The sequence below is a fragment of the Conger conger genome, chromosome 1 (genome assembly GCF_963514075.1).
Source record: "Conger conger chromosome 1, fConCon1.1, whole genome shotgun sequence".
NCBI lineage: Eukaryota > Metazoa > Chordata > Actinopteri > Anguilliformes > Congridae > Conger > Conger conger.
The window spans coordinates 84,638,038-84,654,852 of NC_083760.1; the positions used below are offsets into that span (position 1 = coordinate 84,638,038).

The 16,815-nt window shown below is 42.9% G+C and overlaps 1 protein-coding gene across 3 annotated transcripts; it reads left to right on the plus strand.

Moving 5' to 3' along the window:
• The first annotated feature begins 1,862 nt into the window (after positions 1–1,862).
• LOC133135230 (uncharacterized) lies at positions 1,863–13,529 on the plus strand. 3 transcript variants are annotated; one of them, XM_061252093.1, is made up of 9 exons: positions 1,864–2,244; positions 5,413–5,599; positions 7,515–7,553; positions 7,692–7,724; positions 8,718–8,738; positions 9,615–9,638; positions 10,008–10,131; positions 10,484–10,547; positions 11,834–13,529. In XM_061252093.1, exons 2-9 carry the CDS (start codon positions 5,530–5,532, stop codon positions 12,140–12,142), a joined length of 684 nt encoding a protein of 227 aa, XP_061108077.1. In that variant the 5' UTR covers positions 1,864–2,244; positions 5,413–5,529; the 3' UTR covers positions 12,143–13,529. The 3 variants fall into 3 exon arrangements, with proteins under 3 accessions (XP_061108085.1, XP_061108077.1, XP_061108094.1); XM_061252101.1 differs by lacking the exon at positions 7,692–7,724 and having other exon boundaries at positions 1,863–2,244; XM_061252110.1 differs by lacking the exons at positions 7,515–7,553; positions 7,692–7,724; positions 8,718–8,738; positions 9,615–9,638 and having other exon boundaries at positions 1,865–2,244.
• The last annotated feature ends 3,286 nt before the right edge of the window (positions 13,530–16,815 follow it).

Below are 16,815 nucleotides of genomic sequence, written 5' to 3' on the forward strand. Positions count from 1 at the left end.
ACACGTAAACTTTTCAAGAACTGTCTACTTCTGGGCATACGTGACCCAAAGGTTCACTTCACTCTTAATTTTAGAATGTTTTAAATAGATACAGGAATTGCATCTTGTATCTTCCTAACCCTTGTGTTGTCTTAAGGGTCAAATATATATATTAAAACAGAGAAAACCCCCTAAATTATCTTTTTTCAAGTTTGTGATGAGTGACAGGTTGTTCCTTCATGCGAAATAGATTTGGGGTTTCAAATTCAATGTAGCTGCTTTTTTTAACTACGCAAAGTAAAAGTGTTTTTACTTCAGTCCATGATCCAGATTTGGCTGTGCTTCTGGTTTTACTCAGTTTTACTCTGGTTTTAATCAGTAAGGTTGCTTTGGGGAACAATGCCTTGGTTAAATGAGGAAGATGCACATTTATACAGAAAACAAAATGTATATATATAAAATCTCATCCTGCATGTTTAATAAAACTGTGGTCAGTATACACATGGAATAATAATGAGGTACGGGGTGCCCTGTAGCAGGGGAGGACTGTCTCCTGCTTAGTCTAATCAACTGTCATCGCTCTGGATAAGAGCGTCTGCCAAATGCCATTAATGGAATGTAATGAATAAATATCGTAATCTTGTGCATGTAGGCTGTTATTCAGTGACTTACTGTATAACATGCATCATAACCAAAATATAACAGAATTGGCGTGCAGAATGAGTTTAACCTTACGTGAGTAGAGACACCAACACTGACTCAACCAAAACAAAATTGTGAAAAAAATTATGCTGCACTAATTGAAGAAAAAAGTAGCATAGCACAAAGACAATGGGCACAAGAGAAAGAGCGAAAGGTGACCTTGGACACTAGCCCATAATTATGCATTTACTGAAGGCTAACCTGAAGGGGAGAAACATGCGGGTGACACAGATGGTTCAGACAGGAAATGGAGAACTAAACTCAGTTAGTTCCTCTTTTTTTCTTTTTTTATCAAGAAACTTTCTCAAAAACACTTCCATAGAAGGAGAGGATTGTGAAAATAAATACAACTCAGCCTATCTCCATACAGCAGATGTGCTGTACAGTTACAGTTAAATGCAAAAGTATTTAATAGTAATAGTGACACAATTTATTCTGTTTTGGCTCTATACTCCAGCACACTGGATTTGAAATAAGCTACATGAATATGAGGTTACACTTCAGACTGTCAGCTTTAAGGGTATTCAATCACATCCATGTGGGATTTTATCCCTTTTTTACACAGAGGGTACACCACAATATGCAAAGCATGAAAACTTGGCCGTACATAGGTCACTGGATTAAACATTATTAAATCAAATGTGCTGGAGGACAGAACCAAAACAAACATTTTGTAACTGCCCGAATATTCATGTAAATCCTCACCCTTGTGGAAACTCACTCATACTATATTAAATGTATTGAGGCAATACATTTAATATAATATACATTTAATATAATATGAGTGATTGTTCACAAGTTATACCCAACTGCGTGATACAATCCAGGGAATGTTGCAAATTGTTTTCATGTAAATTGTCCAAACCATCCAAGTTGGAATTGGAGGGGTTTAAATTCTATTTCATTTTATAGTGTTTTTTTTTCTCCATCAGATGCATGTGTGTGTGAGAGAGCATGCGTGCATGTTTGTCAATTAATCTGTTTGCGTGTAAAAGCATGTACCCTGCCTGTGTGCTTGTGCATTTGCTTGTGCATGTGTGTCTGTGTGTCTGTGTGTATCCGTGTGCCATGTTTGCTTGTGTGTTTGTGTAATTGTGTGTGTGTGTGTGTGTGTGTGCGAGCGCGCATGTGCATGTGTTGGTGTGCTTTTGCATATGGATGTATGGGTGTACAGACGTATGTGCAGATGTTGGTCATTGTTTGCATGTGAAAGTATGAGTGTTTGCGTGCGTTTATGCGTGTGTTTGAGTCTCTTAGAAGACACACAAGACTTGTACTTGTACTTGCGGTTCACTCACTTCCTTAGATCTCTGTTTTAAACCTGGACTGACATGAGAGAGTGATTCCATTTTTGTCAAAAGAGCGATCTGCTGTCAGAGCCGCGCGGCGGTCGGACGTGAGATGGGGCGGAGATACGGCACTGTGGGCAGGAGGACGCGAGTCACACTTTCCATTTCCGCGACGCTGACGAGCTGAAACCAGCCAAGGATCGGGAGGTCGCCGCGGAGTCATCAGCTGAAGATATCCATCTCGCCGCGGCCAGAGCAGCTAGGAGCCCCGCAGGTATGGCTCGTGCGCTTTCGCCTCTATTCCCTCCGCTGAAAGGAGGTTTTAGTGTATGTTTTCTATTGGTTATGTGTGAAATGAAGGATATTGTCTAATATTAACGTCTGGAAACAAAAGTTGAAGTTACTTGAAACCTATTTTCTGGCATTCGATACGCCATTGTCAAGCACAGAACTCATGAGCATACACTTGAACTGAAATCAAGTAAAAAAAAAAATAAAAAAAAATAGAACGTGAACTATTCAAAAAACATCTTCTGGAAAGACTTTATCAGGAAACTTGGCCAAGATAGCAGCCAAAAGGTACAAAAATTAAGTCACGGTGCTGTGAATGCGTACCCGTGGGAACATGTTTTAAGTGGGGGGTGCAGTGGTTATATTTAAAAAAAAAATTTCCCCTCTTTTTTTTTGGGTGGGTGAACATTGCATGACGTTGAAAATACAGCAACCACTGACACGGTTATTTACTTGCAAAGCAAAATATAGGCTACACACACACACACACACACACACACACACACAACAGTAGTAGCAGAAAAGCTAAATTTACACAATAAACGTTGATGATACAGCGACCACTGACACTCGCAAAGCAGGCGATGATCGGATAGCAAGCATAGTATACGCAAACATAACACAACTACATGAGAAGAGCATCAACCACTGTATTCTCAGGCAAAGCAACAAGCGCATCTGATCATCGAACTAACAGTTAACTAGCAAAGTGCAGATCTCCACCAGGAGAGCACACAGCTGATTTGTTTACATGGTGAAACCATGCGCCTTTACGCACAGCCAACATTCACTCATACAGTGGACTGGGAAGGCTATATGGACAGCTCAGACCGGCTCTAGCACCTGCTGTGGCTCGGGCTCTGCACGGCTAGCCTTCTCCTCTCCTCCAGCATTAGCATGATGTGTGCTGCCGCAACTCGTAGACAGGCTGCTGCAGGTACAACACCTGCTGTTGATGTTGACCGATCGGCTCTTTTTGATGCCTTGCCAAAGAAATCCGAAATCCTCTTTTGCTGTGGCGGCACCATAATGCAATTTGTTTTTCTTGTTCTGAATTTGCGCACCTATATGCGAACGGAAGTGTGTGGCCTAACGTAATCGTAATGTTAATTTCCAAACAGATTGGAAATTTGGAACCTAAAATCCACTATTAGCCACTTACTGAAATCAAAATATCATTACAATATGAACATATATATTTTTTTATTGTTTATTTTTATTTATTTATTTGTGAACGTGCAGGTCCTCCACCATACTCCAGGGGGTGCTGCAGCACCCTCCGCACGCCTACTTCCCACAGCCTAGTGTGAATGTGACATTTAATATTACATTACCCAAGGATACTATCCATCCATCCATCCATCCATCCATCCATTATCTTAACCCGCTTATCCTGAACAGGGTCACAGGGAGCCTATCCCAGCATACTTTGGGCGAAAGGCAGGAATACACCCTGGACAGGTCGCCAGTCCATAGCAGGGCACACACACCATTCACTCACACACTCGTACCTACGGGCAATTTAGACTCTCCAATCAGCCTAACCTGCATGTTTTTGGACTGTGGGAGGAAACCAGAGTACCCGGAGGAAACCCACGCAGACACAGGGAGAACATGCAAACTCCGCACAGAGAGGCCCCGGCCGACGGGGATTCAACCCAGGACCTCCTTGCTGTGAGGCGGCAGTGCTACCCACTACACCATCCGTGCCGCCCCGAAGAATACTACTGCCTCCAATTTCAACTGTAAAATATATTCAGGGTGTATGGAAGATTCTGTCTTTTCATTAACCACAATGGTACCTTAATGATACCCTCACACAGCCACACAAGATAGGCTACTTTTCAGTATGCTGTAGTTAATAATGGTTAATTAATACGGTGAATAACAAAACAGGAAACTAGATTCGATGACAATATTTCCAGCAGGAGTATGTTTTATAAAAAATGATATGTTGTTATCTGAAAAAAAACAAAAACGAAATATTGCAGGTATTATGATACGAGCTCACAGCCCTCTTGAATAAATCTAGACTCAATCAATGACCAATAAAACTTAGTGTACTGATCATCCTAGACACAAACTTTTTTTTTCTTCTGGCTTGATGTTGACAGAAGTGCAAACTATGAAGACTTACTGTGAATATGAATTGTAAAATCTTCCGTGCTAACTCAACTATAATTGGTTTTGAGTCCACACTACAAAAGAATGCAGTCAGTGTCATACATTTAAATGCACTACATTAAGGCCAAAATAACTGCCTGTAAGTAACTTCCGTGCCCAGCTGTTGCTGAAACCGCATACTCATGCCGTCGGTTGGTACTTGTAGACAACTGACACGGAGCTGCTTGTCTCTTTCACCTTGCATCTGGAACCAATGTGTGGATGAGGAGTATACTTTAACTTTAAACCAGTTTAACCGCTGTTTCTTGTGATAGATAGATAGATAGATAGATACTTTATTCATCCCGAGGGGAATTTTAGGCATCCAGTAGCTTATACATACACACATATACACACATACATCTCACACACATAAAGATCAAAAATAAGGTGCTATGGTAAAAGTAAGGTGCTCTGCTAAAAATAGGGTGCTATGTTAAATAAATTGTGTGCAATGGTGGTAGTGCAAAAGTACAAAGTAAACAGTAAACAGTAAACTCAACAGGGGTAAAAGTGAGGAGGTGCAACAGTGGCTAAGGTGCAACTGTAGTTTAAAGAGTTGCCCCTATAGTTTCATCTGGCTTCCATGACAGCATTAGCTTAGCCACCGGCTCTCATGAAACATCGGCCGATTCGGCAGTGTGAAGGACACTGAAGCGCCTCTCAAATGTTCTTTGAAGCAACCGTGAACATGCTGGGGACTTTCACTGGTGTAATGCACTCTGGATCCACAGCGTTGATATCATTGCCAATTCCACAGCTAAAGAGCCGTGACGAACTGTAAATGCCAGAGAACGCCGTCAGTGACTAAGCGGACTAAGTCCACTGCCGGGTCTCCCGCTGGCCGATGGCATCAGCTGAGTTGAGTTGATTTGCTCATAATGTAGAGTGCAGATTTTGCTCAAATGAGCATTTCAGTCTTTTAGCGGAGAGTCTTACTCAGAGCGGTCTACGCAGCCGAAAAGCCTTCCTTTCCTACCTTTCCCAGCCTCCCTAGTGCACGTAGCGACTCCCCAGTGGGCGAAAGTGAGAGAGACGGGTCAGAGTGACATCACCGCCTTCCCCTGTACCCTGTAACCCGGCCGGACTGCGCAGTCACAGCAGAATGACAGGACTCATCTGCGCAGTGCTCATCTTTGTTCTGGCAGGAACAGCATCATCACATGACTGCAATGGTAAGATTCATCATTTTCACAAACAGTTTAAATTGTCCACTCATAATGCACATATCATGCGCACATTTGGGTGCAGAGTGTGATGTGCGCATGAAAAGACGGTTGAGGTGATTGCAGTGGGAGAGGTGTGATTTAGGTGTGGGGCTAAGGTATATAACTTGCTCTTTGTTGTACGTTGCTCTGGATAAGGGCGTCTGCCAAATGCCATTAATGTAATGTAACTGAGACCTGGACGGTTGGTGGTTGGTAGCCTCAGTAAGATCCACCCAGCTGTTGGGCTGCTACACGGTGGCTGCCCTCTGCTCCAAATACAGTAAGGATGGGTCAAATGCAGAGGACAATTTACCCCACGGGCTTCAATAGAGTGTATCTCAGAGCCGTGGGGTAGAAGGTTAAAGTGACAGCGCAGTGGGTGTTCTGGGACACTGTGCCTTATGGGTCTGTGGAGATCATACAGTTTGAGCCTGGGAAGACAGAAGGTGGCTGGGTGTGTGTTCCTACTGGTGACTGTAAGCATATTGAAGCAAGACAGATGTTTTACCGTATAGAGGAACTGGTTCAATAATGCTACGACACAGCGATGTGGTCTCGCTCCCAACTCGTCATTTACTGACGCTTGAGCTGGAGCCACTTGCCATCAGTTCTGGAAGTCCCTGTAGACTTAAACAGAAAGCTTTTAAGTTTGTGAATCGTGAAGTACAAATAAGCAACGTTTCATTTTATGAAATCACCACCCTGGATCTCTGCTCTAGTGCCTATACCCTCAGTGAGCACTTTATGTCACTTAGATCGCATTTCTTTCTCATTCTGACATTTGGTAGACATGCACACCAGCTTGTTAATGCAAATATTTAATCAGTTCAATGATGTGGCAGCAACTAAATGCAAGCATACAGACATGGTCAAGTGGTTCAGCTGTATTTCAGACCAAATGTCAGAATGGGGAAAAATGTGATCTAAGTGACTTTGACCATGAAATGATTGTTGGTGCCAGACAGGGTGGTTTGAGTATCTCAGAAACTGCTGATCTCCTGGGTTTGCAGAGAAACACAAAAGACATCAAGTGTGAATGAGAGAGGTGAGAGAGAGGGCCAGACTTGTTAAAGCTGACAGGAAGGTCACAGTAATGCAAATAGCCACACACTACAACAGTGGTATGTTTTAAATGAAATGATGTTCGTGTAGCCTGTGACATTAGAGGAAAGCACACAAACAATGGTGTAAAGGTTTTATTCACCAATATCTAGGGTTCAAACATACAAAAAAAAACAAGGAAAATGACTCCAAGAGCGGAAACACAGCAAGCACTAAAGCCAGCCGCAAAAGGTGAGCAGTCTGTAGAACACAAGGGAAGCGCCGCGCCCATCTTTATCCTGCGGCTCGTTAGCAGGTCCAATGAGCCAATTAAGGCTGCATGCCTTGGCTCCGCCTCCCCCCCCCCCCCCCAACTCAGCTCCTGCATGCACAGCACAAGGGAGAGAGAGAACAGGGCAGACAGGCAGGCTTGTGTTCATTTCTTTGGATGTTAACGTAACATGGATGACTCAATATGTGTAATGTAGTGGAGACGCTGTTTGAATCAACCATCAACCATCTTCTACACAAGTGGTTTCAAAACTCACAAGAGGGGTTCACATCGGGTGGGACATAAAAATATAATAAACTCTATATAATACACATCCTGCTGGCACCAGTTATATGAAATGCTGCATTTTTATGCCATATGCACTGTACTAGTCGCAATGTTTGGGTAGTTGTTTAAAAAAAACTTTTTTTAAAGATATATTTTGCTAAGTGGGTCAAGGGTACAAAAAGGTATAGGAAGTGCTGTACGAATAAGTTAGTCAACACAGAATAGTACTATGATATATATGTCTTCATATCTATTGCTTAGTGATTGCTTTTTATTTTATAGCTACAAGTTCACCACCGGTAAACATCACTACACAAAATGGTAACGGAATATTTATACTTTCTATCTTTGACAAGATGTTTCAAGCCAAAAGCAGAAGCACTGTTTTAGTGTCCTGCATAGGCTGCAAATATGGATGTTTGTTGGCATAATGTCCTATGATGTCATTCCCTTTTCTAGTAGGAACATCGCTTGTAAGCACCACAACTCATGGTAGGTAGAGTTCTGTCCTTGCATGTTCTCATCACAGACAGTGTCATTAACTAAAGACAACAAGAGCAGTAATGAAATGGAAGAAAGAGCCGTCATTTTACCAAACATCTTTGTAATCCATCCAGGGGGGATTGTCCCCTGCTCAGCCTAACCGACTGTAAGTCACTTTTGATAAAAGTGTCAGCTAAATAACAATATGTATATTTTTTACAATTAATTATCAATGAATAATGTGTACGTATATCATGCATACAGTATATTCCCACGTATAGTGTGATACACACACGTGACGGAAGGGCATCAGCCGGTAGAACATCGCACATAATTATGTACGGCCGAGGGTACTGTTGGGAAAACTACATTCCATGAAACTACATTTCCCAGAATCCCACAGGATAATTCCACGACGTCCACCCGGCATGAAGTCTAGATACGGTTAAGCCAATACCATAACGGTGGGAGCAATAAACTTTCCCAGTATAAGGAAAATGTTGTCCGGTTCCTTCGCAGCTGTCCGCTGCTCTGTTTTCCGTGTGCAAAAGTTTGTTGCTGTAGTTTGCAGTGGTAAGCTGATGTAGCGGTTCGCGTACACCAGTTTCCACTCACTAGGTGACTTTAAGTCACCGAGAGGTAAACTAGGTGTGTCAGAAGGGCCTGGTGGTGCGCTGTGAAGAACTCAGCCTCTGTCCGAGTGTCGGGAGCAGAGCGTAGTTGTAGAATCCGTCCAACAAGGGTGCCTTGCTCTTATACTGTGAAAGTTTATTGCTCCCGCCGTTACCGTAACTAGACGTCATGCCGGGGTGGACATCACGGAAGAGTCCTGTGGGATTGTGGGAAATGTAGTTTTGTGGTCCCTACAGTACAATGCTTTTGCTGAACAGAACAGATCCGCACATGGGGGGATTGATTCACATTTAAAAAATATTCATGCAGCCTTCTAACTATTTATGTAAGCATGTTGGCATAGCAAATTTAATTTCCTTTTTTTTATAGGAACAACACCAAACCAAACAAGTATGTACATTTCCCTCTTTGCATATTCTCATCTCTTACAGTTATATTCCCATCATTTTGACTATGATTTAATACACTGAAACCGGGGAGAGAATGTGTGCCCACATCCAGTCACCTCCTGAATTGCCTCTCTCTGTCACTTTATGGCATCTCAGTTGGGACAGGGAAGAACATGTTCCGACCCAAACACCAGTCCCTAGGACAAACACATGTTCCGATCCAAATACCAGTCCCCAGGACAAACGCATGTCCTAAACCAAATACCAGTCCCCAGGACGAACACATGTCCTGAACCAAATACCAGTCCCCAGGACAAACGCATGTCCTGAACCAAATACCAGTCCCCAGGACAAACGCATGTCCTGAACCATATACCAGTCCCCAGGACAAACGCATGTCCTGAACCAAACACCAGACCCCAGGACAAACGCATGTCCTGAACCAAATACCAGTCCCCAGGACAAACGCATGTCCTGAACCAAATACCAGTCCCCAGGACGAACGCATGTTCTGACCCAAACACCAAAAACGCATTGTTAATGAGAGAGGTCAGTGGAGAAGGGCCAGACTAGAAGCTGGCAGAAAAGTGACAGTAACAGATTCCATCCCCGGTGTAGCCACAATAAGATCCGCACAGCCGTTGGGCCCTTAACCCTGCATTGCTTCAGGGGAGGATTGTCTCCTGCTTAGTCTAATCAACTGTATGTCGCTCTGGATAAGAGCGTCTGCCAAAATGCCAATAATGTAAAATTAAATGATGTGTTAATTTCTTTGGATGTTAACATGACATGGATGACACAATATATGTAATATAATGGAGACGCTGTTTGAATGTTTCCAATGTGCTGATGTACTGTATCTTCCCTCATGGTGCAGCAGCCGATTCGAATGAATCATCTGGTGAGCTGGCTAAGTACTACACCCATCGACACCTTCTACACAAGGGGTTCACATCGGGTGGGAGATGTCGTATAAAAAAACAATTATAAACAAGCTACTCTATATAATACACATCCTGTTGGCACCAGTTATGCGAAATGCTGAATTTTTATGCGTAGTATTTTTATACTAATACATACCTAATAATGTGCTCACCGAGTGTATATTCACGCGGAACAAAGACAATATAACACAAAGGATGCTCGAAGTTCACGGAAATTCCCGAGCAGTTGCGACCATGATCATTTTTTAATTCGACATTCCCAAGAGACGACGTCCAGTACACTGCATTCCATTCATTGACAGCCTGAACTGTGTTTCCCTGCACAGGGTCGGGCTTCCACAGGGTGCTTCAACACCTGACCACGGAAAGAGTCATAGCTTTTGGCGCCGGAGCAGGTCTCGCTGCAATCGTTTGCTGTACCTGTTTCTGCGTGATAACATCATGCTCACGGTACAGTATGAATGCGGCAGTAATGTAAATCTTTTTGCTGATGACGAAGTTAATGCTTTTCTTCTCTAGGAACTTGCCGCAATGCTTGTCTGGGACGGAGTTTCCTTTGTCTCAACTTGTCTCAACTGGTCAAGGGTTTTAATCATATGATTGGCCTTTTTTCTACACAAAGGGCGTGTAGTATTAGGGACCAATTTGAAACCAAACATCTTTCAAAACGTAATTTTAAGCATGCGTTCAGCACACAGCGCAAACGTGACTCAAGTTGTCATTGTAAAGGCTGGGCTAGGAATGACAGAGTACCAGAGTCTGAAAAGACGTCAGCTTTATCGAATGATATGTGTTGGCACAGGCGGAAACGGCGGAAACAGAGGGACCAAGAAAACCAGAATTCGGGAGCTGCTCTTGTAACGGTGGTGAGTGTCAGCCAAAAGGCAAAGCTGTGCCAAATAAGCAGGAATAGAGTAAGTCACAAAGGGCGTAAGATACTTTTTCGTGGCACTCTAGCTCATGGCAAGGATTGAGGTGGGCCGTAATGGGAAAAGAAGGCTTGCTGTTCTGACTTGCCTCTGAAATCCTCGCCAGCCAAATAAAGTGCCTTGCTTTATGCCTGTGCCTCACTATTCACAGGGGATGCTGCTGCTTTAACATGGTAAACACAGGGACAACTATTTGTATGAGCCACCCCAAACAACGTTTGTCCTGGAAAGAAGGAAAACATCCCGCAGGCTTGGGAAAACTAGAGACTCACTAAAGGACTATTTCACACTCTGCAACCGGAAGGGAAGACTACACAAGTGTTATAATGAGATGAACATCTTATTTTTTTAATCTCCTGTTTTTAGTTTAGTTATCTTTTTGCCTGATTTAGAAAAGTCATATTTAGAAATATGATTTTAAATTGAAACGTAAGACACTGGTTAAGATTGATTTATTTTTGCAAAGAAAAAACTAAGTCGTGGAAATGTAAAGGAAATGCATACCCTACCTCTAAATAGGTGAATCCTGAACTAGGAAAGGGTTGTGAGCTATCCGAAATCTGAATGAGTGATACAGAAGATGATACAGAAGATGTCCTTGCAGGATTACATTACATTAATGGCATTTGGCAGAAGCTCTTATCCAGAGCGACGTACAACACAGTGCATACCCATAACCAGAGATAAGTGCGCTAAAAGACCCGAGAGGGAAGTACAATTTCAAGTGCTACCTGTACAACAAAGATAAGGACCAGGGCCTATTTTTTTTCTTTTTCTTTTTTTTTTTTTTTAACAAACAAACATACAAAGCAAAAGTATGACCAAACCCCTTAACTAGCCAAACACTGCTTACCTAGCCAAACTGAAAATACTGATACACCAAAAAAGTAAATCACAGAAAGACAGCAATTAAGGTTCACAGGGAGGTAGGGAGGGACGGGGAGAGGTGCTACAGGGGAGAGGCGAATCTTGGGAGACCTGTAGCGTAGTGCATGACCAGGACACGCAAGGTCGGTGGTTCTAATCCCGGTGTAGCCATAATAAGATCCGCACAGCCATTGGGCCCTTAACCCTGCTCCAGGGGAGGATTGTCTCCTGCTTAATCTAATCAACTGTACTTCGCTCTGGTTAAGAGCGTCTGCCAAATGGCAATAATGTGATGTAATGTGATGTAATGGATCACTGGGAAGGCTGTCTGAGGGTGTTCCTTCTTGTTTCCCCAGCGGAGCGGCTCAACGGGATTGGACGCGGACGAGCAGACGGCGCTGCAGGCCAGAGGAGCGGATGGGGCAGCCGGGGCAGCCGGGGCGGCCGGGGCGGCCGGGGCAGGCGGAGACGTGGACTACGCCTCCATCGACGTCACCCAGCTGAAGACCAGAGAGACGCCAAAGGAGACTGGGGGGACGGACTACGCCGAAATCCGGAAAGAGAGGCAGAGGGGAAACAACGGGAATGAGGCAGAGGAAGAGGCTGTGATGGAGGAGAGCGCTGAGGTGCCGGGGGGGGAGTCTCCTTATTCAGTGGTGGAATAGGCAAGGAGAAGGTTTGGGAGTGCTCGGGAGAGGGAGGGGTGAACAAAGATAGCTTTTACGTTAAAAAAATCACATGTTCAAAAACCACGTGTCAAAAATGCACACGTGAACAACAAGTGAAGAGTACATGTGAACATCAATAAATAAAATTAGAGTAGGAAATCTATGGTATTTCAAGTCATGTTTATTTTGTTGTATGTGTAATGTATGTGATTTGAACTGCTGATCTACTGGGATTTTCACGCACATGGTTCGAAAAACCAAAGAAAGTCCAGCGAGCAGCAGTTCTGCAGACAGAAACGTCTTGTTAATGAGAGACGTCAGAGGAGAATGACCAGACTGGTCAAAGCTGACAGGTGTTGGATTTCACCTGACTTAATGTCACGTTTTGTTTTTGAACATGGGAACATGCAAAAAGCTCATCACATGTGAAAATACTTGGATCGGTCCACGTGGGCAGCTGCATCAAACCAAAGTCTGACCGCTACACCACCGTGGCTCACAGCATATTCTTTTTCATTCACATGTGAAAATGTTGGCTTCACATGTGAAATTGTGATAGACTCAACACATCCAACAGCTGCCAAAATATATGTCTTAACAAGTGCTTTAGTCTCAGTAATAAGACAAAAAGAAATAATAAAATATTTCAAGCAATAGAAATAAGGCACAGATACTGCCAATGAGATGAGACAGTTTTAAACAGGCAATTCACCCAAATGTTGCCACTTATCCAGAGTGTGATATATCCATGCAGATAGTTTTCTAGATATCTGCTGCTCACCCTGATACAAAGGATGGTAAATGGTTATATAGGGCCTTTATTTATATAGCGCCTTCTGAGCCCCTGCATCTCAATAGAACAATTGTGGTGCTCAACTTCTCCTTCTAAATATAGTGCTACAGTTTCTCATGAACATTGTATTGGTCAACTGCACCTTTAAACAAATGTTGTAAAAACAGCTTTCATATACATATGTTTCTGTCATTTTTTTAAATAAATAACAGCTTGTTAGGTTTGCAATTGTGGTTGGAATAAAAGGCAGCATACAGAATGGGGCTCCAGTTACCAAACTAGAGAACCACTCTTCTATGCACAGAGAGTGTGTGTATGGTGGTGGATTTCAATTGCTGTTGTTTAGATTAGTTTTTTCATTGTTCAAATAAAGCTGGATTCAGATATGTAGACTCTTATGTGTATGCATTCAATAAAATATATATATATTTTCTACTGAGGCCAGCCAAGTAGTCCAGGCGGGACAGAACCATCGCTTGGACTAGGAGCTGGGTCGAGTAGGGGGTGAGAAAGGATTCTCCGTATGTTGTATAGGAAGGACCTGCACTCCAAATGCATTGACAATATATTAAAATGAATAGTGATTAAGAAGATTTCTGTTTGATTTTTTCATTTCACAGCATATATACGTACGTACGTATATACGTACATACGTACATACGTATACAGGAGGCAAAGCTGACAGTGATACTGCTGATCGCATTCAAAAAATGTTAACAAGAAGAAGTGAGCATTAATTACAAAATAAAACAACAGTAATTTGTTGTGTGCAATAAAACTCAAATTTCAACCCCCCCCCCCCCAAGTATCCACAGGGGAAATCTTCACCTGAACGTCTAGATACCTAGATGAGTACATATCAATATCAATCAGCTAGATACCTTTCACTTTTCAACCAAATATACTCAGTTCTTTCACCGGACGTCCAGATGCCTAGATGTCGCTCAACCTACATGTCTAGCAGGTATAAACCTCTCTATGTTTGGTTGAGCCGAAGGACATACTAAGGCTATATCCAGGTGAAACCTGAACTAATAGTGAAGTAAAGTACAAATAAATTAAATAAAAGTAATGAAATATGGGAATCAGTTCATAGGAACCCTAGAGACACCTTCCCATATTTTTAAGCTTTCAAAACCACAGGAATAGATGAAATGAAGAAAACATTGACTTAAAGGTACAAGGTGATTTCCGACCTCAGGCAGTCAAGAGAGGAATAGCAGCAACAAACACCTTCAAACTCCACCTTCTCTGTGTACACACTGATGTTGAAATGGCATTGGCTGTGGCAATTGCAACTCATTTTAAACCAATGAGCTTGAATTACTGTACAGCTATACAACGTTTTGATACAAACACAGGCAGAGGGTGAGTCAACATGTCAGTGAGCCTTTTTCAATTCTAGGAAGGGATTTACAATGGTCTTGTAACAATGTTTTAAGATGAACATCTTATCTATTGTACCTTTATACCTGCATGCTAATATTTGCAACCTGTTAACAAAGCTCAAGTAAAGTACACAAGAGTGAACATACAGAGAAACTGTGAGACATCCAACCTACACAAGGATTTGTGTAGTGTAAACCCCCCTTTTTGCATCACTTAATTATAGCTAAGCAGTCCTCAGCAGGTGGAACTGACTTGAATGCCGTTTGGATCCAGTAGATTCGGGCCAGGAGCTTCAGTTAATGTTCACATCAACCATCAGAATGGGGAAAAAATGTCATCTAAGTGACTTTGACCATGGATTCATTGTTGGTGACATAGAGGGTGGTTGAGTATCTCAGAAACTGCTGATTGCCTGGGATTTTTATGTACACTAGTCTCTAGAGTTCAGAAAGAATGGTGCAAAATCCTGCAGACAGAAACGCCTTGTTAATGAGAGTCGTCAGAGGAGAAGGGCCAGACTGGTCTAAGCTGACAGGAAGGTGACAGTTACGCAATAACCACACATTAGTGGTACAACACAACAGTGGTATGCATTTTACAAGAGCATTTCTGTGCACACATAACTCTAAATGGATAGTGTAGGGCATTTTACATAAGTGTACCTCTCTTTAGACCCCCAAAAGGAAACAGACTGTGTTTACCATGTTGACACAGGGTCAGCAAGGCTTGATGAAAAGACAGTGCTCTTCAATACAGGACTATTGCTCGCATCATTGTGCTGCCTCTGCGCAATTCTGCCACCTCAGTGGAATGCTCCCTAATTGTCATGTCATGTTATGTTTCATGTTTAGTTCTTGTTACCATTTATTTATGTCTTGCCATGTCATGTTGTATAGTTTATTGTCATAATTTCACAAACTTGTTATGTCACGATTTATGTTGTTTCATTACATTACATTACATTACGTGGCATTTAGCAGACGCTCTTATCCAGAACGACGTACAACAAAGTGCAAATCAATCACAAGAACAAGTGCAAAAGTAGACCTGAGAGGACAGTACAGTTCCGAGTCCTAGTGTAAACATACAGAAATTCAGAACCCTTGAAGAGTACAATCAGCTTTCAAACTAGCATACCACTGTTGGCAGCTAAAATACAACAACAGTCAATAAAAACAACAATACCTATACAAGTAACGATATCTATACATAAGTGCCATTACAGTCTAAGGCTAATCACAGTGATTGTGAGTTGGGGAGGGAAAGGTGTAGCCTGAAGAGATGGGTCTTCAGTCTGCGCTTGAAGGAGGTCAGAGACTCTGCCGTTCTGACATTCACCGGGAGGTCATTCCACCACCGTGGGACCAGGACAGGCAGCAGTCGTGAGCGTGAAGTGCAGGTGTGGCGAGGGGGAGGCGCCAGACGGCACGAAGTGGCAGAACGGAGGGGTCTTGTTGGTGTATAGGTCTTGATAAGGGATTGAATATACACAGGGGCTGATCCTTTAACTGTCTGGCACCAAAGTTTTAAATTTGATGGGAGCCATAACAGGCAGCCAGTGGAGGTTGCTGAGCAGGGGGGTGACATGTGAATGTGTGGGAACATTGAATACCAGACGGGCTGCAGCATTCTGGATGAGTTGTAGGGGTCTGATGGCAGATGCTGGAAGGCCAGCCAGCAGAGAATTACAATAGTCCAGGCAGGACAGGACCATTGCTTGAACAAGGAGCTGAGTGGAGACACTTCATGTTATGTTGTTCCGTTCATTGTTTGGCATACACTTTTTTGTGTCTTTCTACAAACCTTGCATTCATGCTTTTTCTCTCTCTCACTTTCTGTCACTCACGCTTCCCTGATTGTTTCAATTTCCCTTGTCTCCTTACTAATCTACTAACGCTAGATCAGGATCATTGGGTAATACTATCATTCTAACCATGTGTTCATGTTACCTTAAGTTTCTTGTGTCATGTCATTTTCTAATTTACTAACGCTAGGGCAGGATAGGTTTATTACTAACGATTACTAATTATCTTGTTAATTTGGAAATCCACTTGATTTCCATTCTCATGCTGCTCTCAAGCTAATTGTCTGCACCTGTCTACAACTGCATATAAGCTCAGTTCCATGTCTTGTCTTTGCGAAATTGTTGCTTCCTGTTCATCAGTGCACCACTTTAGCGGTTTTGTCAAGTCATTGTATACCCGTTACGATCCAAGCCTGTTTATTGACCAAAGATTATTGCCTTCTGTTTTGTTGACCATTGCCTGCCTGTACCACGACTTTCCCTGCTGTCTTTGTGCTTTTGCCCCATGGAGCGGACTTCGGTCTTGACTCTTGCGCTGTCATCGACCCTGAGCCTGCCTACCGTCCGCCTGTACTTCTGCCCCGCTGACAGCTTTCCTGGCTACTGGACTTTTTACATGGTGTACCGATTACGAGACTGCCTTCTCCCTCGGTACTGTACTCGGTACGGTTTTTCGCTGGATTT